Source organism: Chaetodon trifascialis, chromosome 14 (assembly GCF_039877785.1).
Source record: "Chaetodon trifascialis isolate fChaTrf1 chromosome 14, fChaTrf1.hap1, whole genome shotgun sequence".
Classification (NCBI taxonomy): domain Eukaryota; kingdom Metazoa; phylum Chordata; class Actinopteri; order Chaetodontiformes; family Chaetodontidae; genus Chaetodon; species Chaetodon trifascialis.
In genome coordinates, this window is record NC_092069.1 from 14,977,980 (window position 1) to 14,997,520 (window position 19,541).

The 19,541-nt window shown below is 39.1% G+C and overlaps 1 protein-coding gene and 1 non-coding gene across 2 annotated transcripts; both read right to left on the reverse strand.

Annotated features, from left to right (window-relative positions):
• Positions 1-403: 403 nt before the first annotated feature.
• Positions 404-16,286, reverse strand: ivd (isovaleryl-CoA dehydrogenase). The gene is made up of 12 exons (XM_070979894.1): positions 16,025-16,286; positions 13,503-13,592; positions 13,312-13,363; positions 12,924-13,093; positions 12,715-12,808; positions 8,988-9,118; positions 8,706-8,802; positions 8,481-8,574; positions 6,105-6,186; positions 5,851-5,955; positions 5,385-5,457; positions 404-3,215 (listed from the first exon to the last, which is right to left on the reverse strand). Exons 1-12 carry the CDS (start codon positions 16,154-16,156, stop codon positions 3,082-3,084), a joined length of 1,254 nt encoding a protein of 417 aa, XP_070835995.1. The 5' UTR covers positions 16,157-16,286; the 3' UTR covers positions 404-3,081.
• On the reverse strand, positions 7,455-7,611 carry LOC139342817 (U1 spliceosomal RNA). The gene has a single exon (XR_011603056.1). It is a non-coding gene; the product is annotated as a U1 spliceosomal RNA (small nuclear RNA).
• Positions 16,287-19,541: the final 3,255 nt, after the last annotated feature.

The window sequence follows — 19,541 nt, forward strand, 5'->3', positions numbered from 1 at the left end:
GCAGATGAAGACTTTTTATACAGGCACATGATCTGTTATCTGTATCCAGTGCAGCATGGCACAGAGAGGAATGAAAGCAGGTTTCTGCTGGTGTTCGGTGCAAAACAGAAAGAATGGATGATGCAACATTCAGTGGGAGTGAAGCAAACATTCAGAACAAAACACACGGTGCAACAACAACACACGAAAACAGTGTTCAAAGTGTAGTGGCCTGTGCAGGACAATGCATGACTCGAAAAATAGGAAATGAAGAAGCAAATGTAAGTGAGTGTGAAGTAATGCAGGAGCAGCAAAATAACATATACGGTAAAATATATACGATAGATGCTACTAATGCACCCATGTACCAGCTACATTGATATGCTGCTCATGTAATAATGATAATTAAACAATACATAATACTGTATATACAGTTTTTAATGGGACTTTCAGTATAATGTTTTTTACAACTCTAAAGCTGAGGTTTTTGTAACTGTACAGAAACAATGGTTTCCATGAAAAAGCACCTTTTCACCTTGACAAGCTTACAACCCTGATTCCAAAAAAGTTTGGACGCTGCGTAAAATGTAAATAAAACTTAAAGGCAATCATCTGCAGGAAAAATGGTGAATGTCGCTCCATCCTCGCTTGTGAACGACCCAATCATGATACTATCGCCTGTTACCAATGAACCTGTTTACCTGTGGAATGTTCCAAACAGGTGTTTTTATGTTTTTTCTGTCTGTCTGTCTGTCTGTCTGTCTGTCTGTCTGTCTGTCTGTCTGTCTGTCTGTCTGTCTGTCCGTCCCATTCTTGTGAAAGCAATATCTCAGGACTGCCTTGAGGGATTACATCTAGTACTTTTTTGGACTCAAAGCTGAGCTGTTTAGATTTTGGTGGTCAAAGGTCAAAGGTCACTGTAACCTCTCAAAATGTATTTATGGCCATAACTCAATAATTAATACGCTAATAATGGCAAATGGCTCATATGATAAAATGATGACATTTCATATCCAAAAGGTCAAAGATCAGCTTCACTGTGTCATCATAATGTTCTTTAGAAACACTTTTCTAGACATTATTCAACACCTTAACTCAGGAATTGTGACTGTGTTTCATATTTAGTCAGATACTGGATTGGTGACACTTTGGTGTCCACCTTGAAGCTTTGGTGAGTGTAAAGATCATCTGCGCTGTTGGGTTGAAGATGTGTGTGAAGCATCAACATTTTATAATCTGTAGCTGCTTTGCAGCAACATATTTGAGGCATTGTAGTCCACCACAAACTCGTTGTTTTGCTGATATTGCGCTTCAGGTGATTATTGTTGCACCATGTGATGAAGCTCTCTATCAGTCCTCTGTGCTCCTCTGGAACAACAGTCTCTAAGTGAAGACAACATGTTTGTGACTGGAAATTATTCACTGGAATCTTACATGTCAATATGACAACTTCCATTCCACTAAAAAAGACACTTAATAATTCATAGTTCTGCATGTTGATTCAGAAACGACTCCTGCATGTACTGTAGGCAGTACCTGATGAGGGAGCTAATGTGTAAGCTGCCAATAAAAGCTGCTACTCTGGTGATTTAGTATTGAACTTAGATTGAGGGACTGAAACAGATTAAAAAAAAAAAAAAAAGAAAGGTCAAAGTCAAAGCAGCAGAGGAGAAAATATCCAAAAATGCAAGATCCTACATTTCCCATAATGCAAGTGGCAGCATCCCTGCCTGGTGAACGTCCCCAGTTTGTAACACAGACTTTGAGTTATGAATATGTTGCCTGAGTCACAAAAACCGACTAATGACACCATCAGTCTATTAACCTGTCTGCAGTGCTTTGAATTTTCTTTTTAACTCTGCTTTGCTTTAACTCTGAATTACTAAGAAATAATCAAGCATTTTGAAGACAGTGGGGCAGAAAATATGACCCTTAGGAAGTACATAAATGTCCAGATATAAAAGATAAAAAAAAGTTAATTTCTATTTACTGCAAGCAGAACTACTTTATTTCATACATTTTCACACTGTACATCTAGACTGTGACAAGAGTTGCAGAAAAGTCTTTCAGAGGGTTTGTCCAGCTGGACTGTGGACAGAAAACAACAGGGGAATAAATTTGCTCTTAAAAATGAACAAACTGTTTCCTACTGCTAATTCTCAACAACAGATTACTGAGACATGAGCTGTTTTTCCTTACTGATCACAGACAGTTATCAGTTTGCATGGAGATCATGAGTGGAAAGTTACATAGAGAAAAACAAACTCCATTTACATTTACAAGATGTGATCAATGTAAAATCATGACCTTTTTTTTGTGAACCACGGCAGTGATATTCACTGTTCAGGTTATCACTGGATGTGTCCCAGAGACCCTCATCTGCTGAAATGATCTGCTGCTCAGCCATTAGCTTTAAATACGTCATCTTATCTTGTATAATAATGGTTCAGTATTCAGAATTTCTTCTTAAAACCCCTGAAAGGCCCAAGTGGTTTGTTGGAGCAGTAACTAACTGGCGGTCATCACAGTATCGATAACAAACTCTTGGCAGCAGCAGGGTTGGAGCTCTGGCTGGAGTGTTCAAGACAACACAAAAATCAGTGTTCATCACGTCAAAGGGGCCTACATAAACTACAATACAATGATGAAATTAAAAAAATACATTAACTGGTACACAACTGCATTAAACATTTCCAAAAGTGAATTTGATTTCATCATGAGAGGAAAGTCTGTGATACTACCCATTTATAAGGTTCAATATGCATCATTTTATTGCTTTACTGGCATTTCACTGTTTATCAAGTCACTGTAACTCACCTTTGTTCATCTAATATTGGTAACAAAATAACATGAAGGCCACTTAACCTAATAAATCAACACTTCAACTGTTTCAACTGTCAGCTTGTAAGATCGCCATCCACAGTGAATGATTTCATGAATTATATGCAATTTAAAAAGTGACTGATTCTAACACAAGTGATGATCCAATGACGTCCTACCAGCACCAACTGTTCATACAGTATAAGGCCCTGGGGTGAGTAACTGTTCCTCCACGGCAAACCACTCGTACAGTCTTTAGCGAGTGCCATTTCTCAGTTTTGATTATTTGAACAAGGAGTTGAAGGCTCGTCCAATGACGAGCCGGCGAACTTCACTTGTGCCTGCGCCGATTTCATACAGCTTTGCATCACGTAAGAATCGGCCCATGGGGTAGTCGTTGATGTAGCCATTCCCACCTGTTGACAGGTGATACATAAGTTAGTGAGCAGGTTGAGTGCATATACTGCAGAAATAAAATGCACACGTAATACATTCATATAGTAACAACTACGTAAGTCCACTGATCTCTGAAGAGGAAACCTGTGCTTTTCAACCTGGACTCTACTTTCCCATGTGTTTGTGTTTAGGTGACTAATAGGGACGACAATACTTGACACTGGTCCAGTACTGAATGAAAGTGCTGCAGCCAGCAGCCAGGAAACAGGCTGCAATGTAATCCCTTCATGATGCGCACCATCAATGTGCGTCCATGAATCCTGTTTGTTCAGATTGTTGTTCTACATGTCTGACAACATTATGGAAAGCATCCCTACAGTGATAGACTCTTCCGTTAAAGAGTAAGAAACACTCTCCTCAATGCACCCCACTGACAAAAAAAAGTAATTTTACCTCGCAGATCATGTAAAACACACTTCATTTAAACTCCACAGAATCAAAATAAGACCAACCGATGCTGTCTTAGTTTGTCTTTCCAGTGTTCCAGCAATCGCAACCTCTGGTTTGGTTCAAATTAAAAGTTAATTCAGTTAGATGTGCAAATATCTGGAGAGAAGGTCGGCCATCAGAGAGACAGCAGGGGAAAACGGAGCAAAGAGCCAGAATATCGTCACATCTAACTGTATAATTAAGAGGACCAAACCAGAGCTGGTGATTACTGTAACACTGAAAGGACAAACCAAGAGTTTTGGTGAGACTTTTTAAGGTTTCCCTTTAATACTTTTGTCAGTTGCTACTGATAAAACTTGTGTGTTGCATGGCTTGATAACTCAATCAATGTGCATTTTACAACTGAAGTATAATTTTAACAACATGTGCTTTATCTTACTTCATCTACATACACATTAATACTCAACCAAAAAAATATTTTACACTATGTCATGTAATCAAGCCAGCAAACTGCACTGTGAAAAACGTCAAAGGCAAGATTATGAAAAGGAAAAATATTAAATAAAACCATTCACACCTTATTAACTTGTCATGGTCATTTGTTTGAAAACATTATTACATTCTGTGCACAAAATACGAGAAAATTAAGGCATTCAATTGGGCAAAATAAGGCAATATGTCATGTTCACTCAATTTCACCAAAGCGCAGCAACAGGCGATACGATGTGAACAAAAGAGACCTATTCTTTCTAACCATGAAAATGAAAGTAATTACAAAAACACTGCACGAAACACGTCTAGAGAGCAATTTATATGTCAAACGTTCTCAATAAAATGAAGCGTTTAAGAAGTTCAATAAGGAATATTACTCCATTCTTTCTGCCCTGCACCTTAATTCATTACTGCCACTAGTCTATCATGCATACCATAAACAATATATTCCCACTTCTCTCCATCATTCTGGAAGTGTCACAATGAGGAAGAAACTTCCTCCATGTTCCCACTATGGAGTCGAGTAAGCCTCTTCTCTTTTATCCACACTGCAGCTGTTCACTAGTCAGCATGCTATTTATTAACCTGTAGAGCCTGCTCCCAGCTCCTAACAATGATGACAACATCAGAGTACAGCACAGGTACATACCAACCCTACGTTTACACGTAGCAGGGTATTTTGGAAAACGGATATTTTGGCCCCTCCGTTTTCAAAAATAACATTGTGCACACAACATCGTTTTCAAAAATGTTGTCGTTTACATGAACATGGATAAATACGCCGTCGAGTGCATCAACTATGCCAAACCTATGGGCACGAGTGTAAACACAGGTCGCTCACATGACGTTATTTTCAGTCGCATGCTGTGACGTTTCGGAACCTAAAACACGGTTTAACGCTGTTTACACACCAGCGTTTTCAAAAAATCTCCACTTTGGCCGGAGTTTTCCGTGAAAAAAACTCTGTTTTACGTGTAAACGAGAGGCCAAACTGCATGAAAACATATGCGTTTTCCCTAATGTAAACGAGATCCAAAATTGGGTGGAAACCCCAGATGAAGTATTCATCAGACTCTCATCTATATGCTGCATCAGTTTTTTGTCTTTAAACTAGATTCTCCTGATTGTATTTAATTAGTTCCAGCTGGGAGGTATGGCACAGGTTTTCCTATACTGATAAAATAACAACAGTTGCCTTTAGTTTGAGGTTCAGCATTCATTTGAACCACTCAGGTCTTGGCACTTACCCAAACACTGAATGCCATCCAACGCAACCTGAGTGGCATTCTCGGCACAATACAGGATCACTCCAGCACAGTCCTGCAACGACAACACCAGTCAAACAGTCACTGTGTGCAGTGGTGGGGGAAAACATAACTTATAATTAATTTTTGGGAAAAGTCAAATAAGATACTGACTTTGCTTACCTTTGCTTACAATTAGCCATTTGTTTTTCTACTTTTGACTGAATTTTATGGGTTGAAATATTCCAAATTACATGTTATACGTTGGCATTTAACCTGTTGAATGCACCACTCCAAGCAAATAACATACCTTTCAAGATACAAGGTCTGGAATTAACTGCATACAAATGCATTGATAGATGCTCCAAATGCATTTTTAACATTCTGTGCAACTTTTGAAGCTAAATTTAAATGATCTTGCTTTCAAACTGTGCTGCAGGAGTAGATAAGTGATTAAAAATCCTCTCACCATTGCACTAAAGTGGCCTTTGTCACAAGCCCGGGCAACGTTGTACACATACTGCCGACAGGAGCTCAACCTGGTGTACATGTCGGCCATCTTGCCTTGCATCAGCTGCAAACAGATGACCATAACCCATTATGTTAATTTCCCGAAAGTCCAAATACAATTGTAAAGTCTCACAATGCAGGTATTACATTTTGCAAAGGATATATATTGTGGATTTTAAAACTCTGCTGTCTTGTATAAAAGTGAAGTCAAACCTGAAATTGTCCAATCTTCTGTCCGAAAGCTTCTCTGACGTGTAGGTAGGGGATAGCAAAGTCCATGACTGCCTGCATGATGCTGAAAAGTAATGATAATGTTAAAGCCTCATGAACAATTCATGAACAATTGAAATGAACAACCGCAGTTTCTCTCCATGAGCAGAAGAAGCGAAATGCTTGATGGGAAACAGCTTGCCAATAGATCAAGCTGAGTGCTCATTGGGTGTTTTTAACCCCTGCTATTGATGAAACTCTCCAATAGCTTCTGCAAAAAATTTACACCACCACTCACAATTAAATGATGACACAGCCATTAGCAATTTTCATAATTATTTCACAATGTTTATCTACATGAACTGAAGCAGTAACAAATGTATTTCTACATTTCTAACATTAATAACTGATAGCATTTGTGCACTCTCCATAAATGCAAACTGGTTCTGCTGAATTATTGGCCATTGAATCAGGCTGTTAATTTCATTTTCTCCACAGTGCTACAGCAAAGTCTGGAGATGGATCTGGCTATGCAAGACGAGGGACCTCCTCTCTGTGAAATGACCTGTGATTAGCCTAAACCTCCCATCAATGGCCAGATTTTCTAAGGCCTAAAAAAACAGCCAAGAGGAGATGCAGAAATCTACTTGTCTCTCAGACAACTTGAATTACAGTATGCTGAAGGGTTATGTGGGAAATGTTGCCCAGTGACACCTAAAATAAACAGCCTAACTAGGAAGTTGAAAATTGGTATCCTGCAAACAAAAGGCAAGGCAAAGCAAAGAAACACCTTATGATACACAGATCAAAGTGCCTTACAGCACCACAAAAACAATAAGTTAAAAGCAGTGGGAAAAGGAGCAGCCATTATTTTTAAAGATGGCCACAATTGGTGCACTAGAGTTCCAAAAGCAGCTGATTCCATCTTACATTGCAGTCAAGGATGCCTTTATTACATCAACAAGACAATGTGGGTCTAAAACCTATACATGCTATTAATGTCAGAATGTCTAGAGCACATTTCTACCCCCCCAAAAAGGCCAGACCTACTTCTCACTGTCATTAGGTGCCACAGGCCAACAATAACAACAACATATAAGTCAAAAAGTTGATGAATTTACATCAACATTCAAAGTTCAAAACACTTTCGTCATTTGACGTGTGGTACGCGCACTATTTGGTAGACGTCATGTTGTTTCCTTCTTTTCTATGAAAAAAATAACAAACAATGACTTAGCATGCAGTTTCTGTCTCTAAGAAAGCAACCACCGGCCTGCATCAACATAGAAGTCTAAAAGCTGATGAACTTAAGTCACACTCAATGAACACTTTGTTTATGTTCAACACTATGATGAGGGGAGAGCACGTATGCAGTCTCCCACTACCACAAATTGTGCAGTCAAGATTCCCACATTTGGGGAATTCGCACGGGTCAGCACACCACTTGGATGAGCCTTGCCATGGGTGAACCACCTTGTTGATCATGGTATCTCCCCTGCCAGGTAAGTATGAATTGAAGGTGCCATTGACAGGCGACTAAGTGCTGGACACTGCAACCTATCTGAAGGTATGGACAAGACATAATGCCACAGTCAGGTGCCCTTAGCATTAGCTCACCTTCATTGGTTGTTGCTGAAAATCACATTGACTCAAAAGATGTTAATTGGCATCCTGCAAAGCTAACTAACTTACATCACAGTCAGGTGCCCTGACTCTTCTGGCTGTTTCTGAAAAGTTCAAAACACTTCTGTCGTTTGACTAAGACATGTGGGGCGCACTCTGGACATCAAGTTGTTTCCTTCTTTTCTATGAAAAAAACAAACAAACAGTGAGTTGGCATGCAGTTTCTGTCTCTGAGAAAGCAACCACAGCCCTGCAACCACATATAAGTCTAAAACCTTTACATGCTAACAATGTAAGAATGTCTAGAGCACATTTCTTCCAAAAAGATTCAGAGAGGACACACAATTCATTTAGCTCCAAAAGGCCACACCCACTTCTCACCACCATTGAGGTGGTATTGGTGTGGTTGGTATTTGCCAACACACATCAACACACCAGATGTTGCTGCAAAGAAACACTGCCACTTTCTCAACAACTGTTATAGGTAACTCGAGGTCTCCAAATGAGCATTCCCAAAATAACGGTGACTCAAAGGATGTTAACTGGCAACCAGCAAAGATGATTAACTTACAACGACGCTGTCTTCAACATAATGAGGGGAGAGCAAAGTTTTGCTCTTTCTTCCTCTGCACAGGTTTGTGTGGGCGATCTTGCCCTCTGTGAACAATGCTTTCTAGGAATACTCTTATGCCCATTTTCCCATGCTTTTTGTGTTAAGTGACTAATCTTGAGGAAAAAATTGGAAACTGAACTTACCCAATAGGTCCCGATGACAGCACCAGCCTCTCCAGATCTAAGCCACTCATCATCACATAAACGCCTTTGTTCAATGGACCAAGGATGTTCTCCTCTACAACAAACCAAAAAATGCTTAAAACAAAATAAAATGCGACTTGATAAAAGAGATCACACGACACACATGCAAGGAAATGAGCCAGAATGATCTGTAGACTGTGTCAGAGTGTGCACTAAAAGACATACCTGGGACTTTGCAGTCTTCAAAGATCAGCTCACAGGTGTTGGATCCTCTCATGCCGAGTTTGTCAAGCTTCTGCGCTGTAGAGAAACCTGGCATTCCCTACAGGACACGTGCACATATGTGCACAAACAAAGCCACTTCAGTTAACTGCTGATTCTTGTTCCTTTCACATAATTCTGAATCATATTCTTTCAACAAAATGCAAGGCTGATCCCCAAAACACATCATCCCCCATGTCCCCAACAAGGAAATCCTGAGGCATGTCATCACTTGACTGTATTTACCTTTTCAATAATGAAAGCTGTGATGCCTCTTTGATAGGCCTCGGGATCTGTCTTCGCATAAACAACAAGGACGTCGGCATCTGGTCCATTTGTGATCCAGAATTTGTTACCATTCAGAATATAGTAGTCACCTGCAGAAAAATACAAAGGTAAAACAGGAATTAAGTGGAACTAAAACACATTTACACTGCTTAATTATGATTTTCAAAACACTTGTCTGGGTCCACTGGAAAATATCGGATGAGCACATATTTACAAGTGCTACTCACAGGTTCAAAGAGAGAAGGTGTGCAGACCTGTGATTGTGGTTATTTAATATTTACCTTCTCATAAAAAACATCATATTTTCAGGTAGCTCAACAATAAATTCCCTCATCCTGGAAACATCTGGCTAAACCAGTACAAATCGAACACACACCATCACTCTATCATTAACCTTACAGCAATCACACCCTTGAGCTGATGGTAATCTCATCTAATGTCTCACTCACTTAGTGGTCTATCTATGAAAGCACAGAACAGCTTTATTTCCATTTCTGTGAACATGCGTGTCTTCTACCGGCAGCTTTTTCTGCTTTGAGATTGTCAGTTATTTGACAAACATAAAAGGCAATGGTAATAACTTTGTCTTATGCGGCCTCCCAGCACAGTTTGTGTGCAATACCTTTCTGCCTTTAAACATGCAGTTACTGGTTTTTCTAATATATCATCACCTTTCAAGTTGATATATTGAATTATTCCAATGTTCACACTCCTTTTAACTCTGTTTTTGGTCCCCTGAGGGAAATATTTGGCTTTTTAGTTCCTGAATGCTCCACTGTGTTCACCAAAGAGTCTCTGTCTGTCTGCTGTTTGGTGCTAAGCATGTAATGTACTGTGGATTTTTAGAGTATTTTTGCTGGAAACAGCTGACTGCTGCAGCTGAAAAGAACACTATGAGAGGAGTGAAAATAAACCAAAACCAAAACTCAGGTAAACAATGAGCTGAAACTCCCCATCAAGGCTCATAAAGCCAAGCAGAGCTTCAGATTCAGTTGATAACTCTCTGAAGGTTCATCACAACAAGTGACCCCTTTTACATTATCCTGGCATGCTCATTTGATACATTATTAGTGTTACATATCAGTTATAGCCTCTTTAAGGTGTTCAAACTTCTTCTATTTGTGTATTTATTATTATTATTAGTTTATTAGTGCTATCAAAAATATCGGGTTATTAACGCGTTAACGCAAATCAATTTTAACAGCGTCATTTTTTTTATCGCGGGATTAATGCTCTTTGTGACTGAGTGAACTTGTAGTTTTTTTATAAGCTGTGGTCACTTCTAGTAGCGTTAGGAAAACTACAGGATCCGATTGTAAACCGGAAACAAAACAATAGGCACGCCCCATGCATGTCTTTGGTGTCTTGCCTGCTTGCTAGCTGTAAAAGAGTAGGCTACCGGTTTGTTTGGATGTCAAGTGCGAAACGCCGAAATGGATGCAAACAAGATTCTGAATGGAAAGTTTAGTTTCAAAAAGTTGCCAGATGGGTCAACTGACATGATCAAAGTTATCTGTGTGTATTGTTGGTGAACGGAGTTATCACCAGAGCACATCCAGTCTGAAATACCACTTGATGGCCAAACACACGGCGAATGTGAATTCTCCGCCGCCTCCTTGTCAAAAGCAGGCGACAATGGATGGCTGTCGACAGAGGCATATGGACACCGCAACTAAGAACAAGCTTACTGCAGCCATAGGCAAGTAATGTTCATTCTTTCTGGAGAGAAATAAGAGGCTGCGTTGATAAGCCTCTGGTGAATAAACACAAGAGCATCATAGTCTGACTGCTTGTATGTTCAAAGGAAACTTAAGTATGAGAGTTTAAGCCATGGTTTAACTGCACTATAGGCTGAGTCCTAGTTTACAATGATGTGCACTTTGTAACTTTATCTTGTATCACCCTGTTTTGATCCCTTAGAAAGGGTTGTTGAAGGGGCTTTTTTGTAACCAAGTATTTATTTTTTGTCATCTGTTTACTGACAGTGTTATATTGTGTGAGATTTTGCTTCAAATGTGAATGACTGCTCAAAGTGAGAATGTTAGTGTGAAATATAACACTACACGTTGTTTTCAATAAAAAACATTTGCGCAAAGCAAGCCCATCCACTTTTCCATGTTCATAACAGTATTAAAATGATAATTAATGGGACATTTATAATAGATAAAAATGTGCAATTAATTTGCGATTAATCGCGAGTTAACTATGACATTCATGAGACTAATTGCGATTAAATATTTTAATCGATTGACAGCACTAAATTGCATTAACTGTTTTCATGGGCTTTGGGCAATTTAGGTGCTTTGTGCCATTTCTCTTCTTTTACTGGTTTCCTTGGCTCATGCTCAGCCCATTATCTCCACCCGGTAAAGCAGTATGAGGGAAATCACTGAAAAACTACTGATTTCTTCCAAGCAGAATCAGCCAAATCTGGTACTTATTTAGTTCCAATGCACAGTTAGAAAAATTGTAAAATGTCTGAATCCATGCTGAGCAAATCCATCAAGGCGAGATGTCAGAACCTAGTTTCACTGTATACAGAGAATAAACTTCAAAATAGTCTATCAGCTGAGGATATATGGCTCCAAAAACAGACTAGAAGCAGGTTTGCAAAATCTTTTTACAAGATCTCGCTGGAAAATGAACAGCCTAACTTGTTCTCTTCTCAGAGTACACAGCTTGTCAGTGCAGTGATGATGAAACTTAGATACATACTAGAGCTGCAATGACTAGTCAATTGATTAATTGGTAATTTTTCAAGCAAAAATGTCAATCATTTGCTTGTTCCAGTTTCTTAAATGTAAGCATTTGCTGCTTTGGGTTTTGGACTTTTAATTTACCAAAAGAGAATTTTAAGACATCACTGTGGAATCTGGAAATTGTGGTGACTATTTTCCACAAAAAAACTGGCAGATGAATCGACAATGAGAATTGTCCTTTGCTGCAGCCATACACCTTATACACACACACACACACACACACACACACACACACACACACACACACACACACACACACACACACACACACACACACACACACACACACACACACACACACACACACACACACACACACACACAATACAGGATACACTCTCTGTCAGAAGATCAGTTTGTGGTCTCACAGGAGTAGATTCTAAACAAGTTGAAACTTGTGCTTTGATACTGTCTCTTTACATACTGTATATCCACTTCTTACACTGATGGTCTGGCCATCCCGCACACACTTGCCTCCTTGCAGAGTCAGTCACTTGGCAAATGTAAAATTCAGTGTGAAAAGAGCTAAATGTCAGTCCTGTTTGTGCCAAACCCTCAGTCAGTACAATCCCAAATAAATAAGTAACTGATGGTTTTGATCAGCATCAGAGCATGCCTTGTAATATTTGATGGTAAAACATTTTAGATGGCAGGCCTATACTGCATACATGCATGAGTATAAATGTAGGAACAAGACAATAAGACAAGCCTGATCCCAAGAGGGGATATTCAGGTGTCACGTGTTGCAGCTGCACAAGGACAGAAATATGTACAAATAAACAGGAAAAAAAGCAAGAATTTTTTTGAAGTAAATAAACTAAAAATAAGAATAAAAGTAATAATAATGAAAATTGTACCAGAGCAATAGCACATTATAGAATAGCTTCAGCTTCGGCAGAGGAATAAATCACACTTTAGTGTCCTACCTTGCTTCATGGCTCTAAGTTTCATGGATACAACATCAGAGCCTGAATTGGGTTCACTCATAGCCAGGGCTCCGACATGTTCTCCTGTCATTAACTGGCCACAAGAAAAACCTTTGTGAGAATGAAGAACTGAATCCAACTTATTTCGTGTGTTTTTTGTATTTTTCAAAGAGCTTATAACGTAAAGCAAGAGCTTCTTTAGTTCTGACCTTTGGCAGATATTTCTCCTTCTGTTTGTCACTGCCATGGCGTACTATCTGGTTCACGCAGAGGTTAGAGTGGGCGCCATAACTGAGAGCGATGGCTGCTGACACTCTTGACATTTCCTCCATCACAATAACATGATCAAGGTAGCCCAATCCTGTGCCACCATATTCCACTGAAAGATGTAGAGAGCAAAATCATTTACGACAAAAAAGAAAGTAGTCTTCAGTCTGCGCTTTAATGAAACAAACATTTACAAGTTCCCTACTGGAATGTTGACTCCAAAAAAAAAAATTGTTTTGCAAATTAACCATTTTCCTATTGCCAACTGTAATGCAACTACTTAGAAATAGTGAATGACTGAGGTTTTTGCTTTCCCTCCCCCCATTTTACCTGGAGCAGTGATCCCAAGGAGTCCCATCTCCCCCATTTCTTTCCAAAAATCCTGGCGGAGAGACAACACAAGACATTACCAAAACAGAAATCCTGCTTTCAGTTTGCAGGTAAATTCACATGCTGAAATACACAACTCCTACACGAGAACAGCACCGCAGGGGTGACAAAGCTGGAGTGTCTCAACTCACCCGCATTCTTGGAAATTCATTTGTTTTGTCGATCTCATCAGCGTGAGGTGCGAGCTTTTCTGCACAGAATTTACGGACCGTCTGTCTGAGCTGTGCAAAAGACACAACAAATAACTCTCATTTCATTAAAAGCATTGAAAAAAGAACACTCCGGTCGTAGTTCCCATTTTTCTGTGGGCGCAAGTGTAAGAGCTGTACAGTGCAATGTCAAATGAGCCATGGAAAAAAAAAAGTGTGTGCAATGGATGAAACCGGGGTAGCACTCATGTGACACATCTTTGCAAAGCCTTTGACTGTTGTCATAGCCAGCACTGCTTGTTTCAGTGAGGTGAGGAGCGAATCGAAGGCCCATCACTACACTACTTGATAGTTGTGGTCTATCGTGCACTTAAAACGCCCTGGCTGCATAGAGTCCATGCATCCAACACCAATTCCCACAATTCCTAGGAATTCTGAGGCAAGAGGCTTATCTACAATCAAAATCATCAAAACTCATTACACATTTGGTTTGTTGCAAATGCCAGGCACGTATTTACAGACAGGAAACAGGACTATTTCTATATTACTTAAAACTAACTTACCCTATGGAATTAGTTTCAAAGTATAGTCTCTTTTTCTTACTGCAAGGAATATGTCATCATGTTACTGTGTAACATTTACATATTCTTATAAAATTGTCTTGTAGTTTTGTACAACTGAAAATAAATGATTTATGGCAGCATGTTTACACAAGAGATTAACATTTCAAACATTTTAAATTAAGCTCTGATCTCATATACAGTACATGTATAAAAAGATTGATGAAGATAATTTGTATCATCTTACTGATACAATTTACAAATATCATCCTTTTTCTTTATCTGACACACGTTGGTTATCTGTTGTTATCTGTTGGTCATCTGACACACAGGATGGGTCAAACGCGGAGAAAATAATTTCACGAAGCATGGCGTGTGTGCAGTCTCCTCCCTGTAGCATGTGTGTGCAGTGATTAATAAAGTAATCTTAAATTCAATCTTAATCTTAATTCCATATGAAGACAGTCTTGTTATGAACTTACTGTAATATATCAAATACAACACATAACAGTAAAATATTGTACAATAACTTCACACTGGTGACATATTATTCTCTGATGCTTGGTGTTGGCATTTCCTTCAACAGAACATTCAAAATCAGCACAAAAGTCTGACATTTAATACCATGTGAACAGGTCAGAACCTGCTGCAATACGGTGGCAGCAGAGACACATCTCATAAGCCAGATGTGTTGTCTACTGTATATATCTTTGAATCAGTTGAGCTACATTACATGAGAAAACGCTGTATTTGTGAATTATCAAAGGGGAAAAAAACCTACAAGGAATAAACTTAATTAATGGTCTGTCCATAAACCCTACTTGGAGCGGATGAGTTGAATCTTTGGATTCTAGATTTTAGTTGTGCACCTCTTCCTATGTGAGAGAAAAAACACTTTACAGAATTACACTGTATGATTAATGTGAATTTCATATAAATGATTTGTATGCATGATGACAGAGACTTGTACTCATCATTTTAACTGTACTATATGGACGTTTGTATAGCAAGAGGAGTTACGCCCTGCAATTTACCATTATGGGCAAATAAAGAAAACGTTTGTTACTTGTTAAGGTTTGGATGCTGCCCTGCATGCAGCATTAATGACCTTTGTTATGTCAAATGCCTGTTAAAGGTAGAAACTGCACTACTGGTTGTTTTTAGAGATGTAACAGACGTCTTCTGCTCGTGCTACAGTTTTATGCCCGTGCTACAAAACTTTCAACGTACTGCAAGGAAAGCTGACACACAGCCGTGAGTGTGCTGTTTGGATGACAGATACTTCACAATCATGAAAAAATCTGCTGAATGACACTGCAGGGGACGCTGCATTCAACTTCTTAATGGCCAAGACAGGAGGAAGCTACTTTTACCCAATCATATCTTTCATACGAACCCCACCCCCTGCCCCGTGTCGTACCCATCTCTTTATTCCAAATACCACTGAGCTGCTGTTACCGTGCATTAAATAAAAAAATTAAATAAATAAACTCTTGATGGGAATAAAAGACATGTTTAAGTTACCTCTTCACCCCGCAACACCTTTGTAGCTAACAGTGGTAAACCAAGCTGGTTAAGCTTATAACGCTGAACAAAGAGAAATTATGAGAGCCGCTCTTACTTTAGTAAAATACAGTGCAAATGAAATAATTGTCGACATACATTAAGTAAGGTTAACTGTCGAGGACGAAAAAAGTCTTTGCTAGGTAGTTGGCTAGGTCGGCTAATATCAAGGTCTTTATGTGACTGTTAGCTAATGTTATGTCATCACGTCATGTGCACAACGTCCTTAAATAACCATCTTCTTTTGTCAGTTAAAACGAAATATACCATACTGTCTTAAGCTTTGTTTTAGTTACTCTACGTCTCTCTTTTTTGCTGCTTATCTGCACAGATATCTTAATTTAGTGTTATACTACTTGTTAGCTAGCCATTGTGGCTAACCTGTATCTGCTCGTCGGTGAGTCCGTTCACCACATCGTCCACCGGGACGGCTGCACCGGCGCATCCTCTCCTCGCCACCGTGGGGATGGACAACCTGGAGCCGATGCGGAGAGCGTTTCTTACGGCAAACATGGTGTAACTTAGCTGAAAGACCAACAAGTTAAAGGTAAGACAGCCTGTATACCCCTAGCTTACACGCTCGAAAGTTATCACCAGGCTAACTGCTTGTTAGCACAGTGAAAGTAAGAGGTCTCACTCTGCCACTATTTCCATTCGAGGTCTCACTCTGCCGCTATTTCGCAGCACCACAAACTTCCCTCACAGTCGTTCCCTCTTCTTTTTCTTTCTTCACATTGTAGCATTAACGCCACCTGCTGGACTGGGTGTATATCAATAGATCTGATACTTCAATACTACCTGGTCCCAGATTTAATGTGTGGCATTTTGATTAAATTATTTGATTTGGGAATATGCAACATATCAGTCCAAAAAAAAAAAAGAAAAAAGAAAAAGAAATAATTAAGGCCTTACAAGTACACTTGCTTGACATTAAAAAAATTTAATTACTACAGAGAAGCTAACAAATGAATTACTATGAATTACTATTATTACTTGACATAACTCATTACAATGCTTATCCAAATTTAAAGGCTGACTGGCTGATTGACTAGTTCTTGTTCTGCCTTTCATCTAGCTGTGAATAGAGAACTGTACTTGATATATTTCTCCATATTCAAGTAACAAACAAATGCTCACAAAACATCTCTCGGATGCATCCAGCTATGTTTCCACTCTGTACTGTAGCTGTGTTTACTGATCCATCAATGGTGTAGTCCTGTAAAATACATGTAACATTGTTCTGGTCTACAGGCCTGAAGAACGGCACCCAGATTTGTGTACTTACACTGCACGGGGTGAAAAAGCTGTATTTTATGCTTCTAATGTGAATTGACTGTGTTTGTCTATTGTTTTAAAGATACAAATCAAAGTATATGTAGACTCACTTTGGGCAGAATTATCTCATTATGGACAACATTGAATTCACTGAACACTTTTAAACTCACAGACAGAATTTCTCTTAGTATCAAAAAGCATCTGTATGTATTTGGGGATGCCTGATATATTCAGAATGTGGAAATTTTCCTTAACTAAAAGCAAACTCATCAAAGTAGAAATGATATAAATAACAGCGCAAGTGCTTTTATTTGAGAATGAAAATGTAAAAAAAGAAAAAAAGAAAAAAAAGAAACTGAATATGATTTTCCTGGAGATTTTCATTTTCACAGAAGTTACAGAAATGAAATAAGACTTTAGATATAAGAGATTTATTATGAAGACATTAGAGATATGTCTGAACATTTTATATCATATACAGGACATACATGAACCACCAAAGAGATAAAACAAAAAATAGGACTTACTGTATGATATGACATATGATATATATCAGGTATCCTGTGTTTCTGACCACTTGTGTCGCTATGGAGCAATGTTTTGAAGAGCGGTCCCTGTTCTGTTTGTATCTCATACTGGACTAGTATGTGCATGACATGCACGATTCACGTTTCCTGTTAAGGGTTTAATGCATTTTAGCTGTCTGACAGTTGGTGGCAGTAACGTGACAAGAAACAAGGCGCTAGCAAACAGGGATGTGACTAATACAGGTTTAACAACAACAAAAAAAGGTACTTTGGTTACTTTATGACTATTGAATTATCACCAATATACTGATATCAGATTTGCTTTTGCTCCCTTATGTTGGTATCGGCCCAAAAATTGAGTATCAGTCAGACTCTAGTGAGAAATATTGAATGTAAACATAATTGTGTTTGTATATAATAAAAATCCACAGGTGTCCAGATGGTCAGTATTTTGCCAGCCCTAAAAAATCGACTCATGTGCCAGAGATTTTGTCCTGCATGGCAAAAGAGATCACCTGCTGGTGCCCCTGCAGACAAAATCGTCCAGAAATGTAACTTTGCTGAAATTCGCTGCTTATTCGAATGTAGCAGTTAGCTAATTTAGTAAAGTGTGCATAATGTTGCGACTCAATTCTTTAATCAGAAAGAATGGATTATGATTATTCAACAATTTTCCCCTCTGATCCTTACAAAGGTGTTCCCTAAATTTCACATCAGCCATCTAGTTTAAAAAAAAACACTGCCTGAAGACAATAGCATTACTGTTCTGTCTTCAAATATTTGCATTTTCATGTTTCCACATCTAAGACGTGACCTGCAGTCCTTATCTGTAAACCACGCCCAGTGGTCCTCTTGGCTCAAAGCCAAAGTCAGTAAGGCTGGATAATCAACAGGTTACTACACCCTTGTTGTTCTTCAGGTTTTCTCACAAAAGAAAAACATTTGTTTGCTTCTCTGCTCTTTGGATACTGTTGATAAGAAGGTGAGGAGGTTTGTGCGTCTATGGTTTTAAATACACTTGGTTTACCGCACATGCTCCAGAGCCCTGAGCTGCCATGTATATTCTCTTGCGTAGACTCTACCTGGTTGTGAATGTTACGTATCTATAATTAAACACTGTAATATTATCTCTATATTTTGGTCTTAAAATGTACAAATTTCACAAATCCATAGAGGCTCTTTCAGTAGGAGATATAAAGATTAGGTCCATTTAACATACAACCCCTGTGTTACAACAGATACCTTTTAAGGACCATAACACTGGTTTTACATATTTGTCGGGATCTGCGGTCTCCCTTCCTTTTTTCCCAGTGTGCTCCTGTGTGTCCCTTTCCCTCTGTCTCTCCCATCTGTCTTGTGTGTAAGTGATCACTGCAGGATGTGGCTGGCAGGTCTGGTCCAGCCTCCCCCGCTCCTGGGCACACCTGACTTGTTTACTCAAGACCCACCAGCTACCACAAGTCTTCAAACCCATATTTATTGAATTGTCTGCTCACCTAAGTAGTATCTGCCTTATGTTCTAACTACGCCCTGTCTGTCTGCCCTGTGAGTCCCTGAATCTGGACAGCCTCTTGGACCTGTCCCTTCTGGTCCTTCCTGCTCTAATATGTATATAAAATAGAATACTGAGGTAGACTGGTGTACAGCAGTTATAAAATTATGAAAGCACAACTTAAAAAGTATAAAGGTAAGGTGTTGTACAGTGATATACAGTCGTAATGAGCTTGAGAGCTTAAGAGCTCCACAGTCTTATGGCCTTTTTCCCTCTTTACTTCAACAATGGCTATTTGAACACAGATAAAAACAGTTTAATTCAGACACCTAATGAGTTATTTACATTTGAAATAGTTTTGACCCCAAAAGAACAACAATTCAGTTACTATGCGCTCCATTTAGTTGATGTCCCCACAGTGTTGCATGGCAGGGAGAGTACTGTTATAATCATTTTTTTTTTCCTCCAAAACACCCCCTTGATTTGACTTTGTTATCTAATCCAGAAAAGCGAAAGGTGACCCAGATCATTACTGCAACACAGCAGTGCTTGCATTAGGTTTCTCTCTGGGCCCTCTGCAGTCTACTCAGTGCTTTGAGCTGTC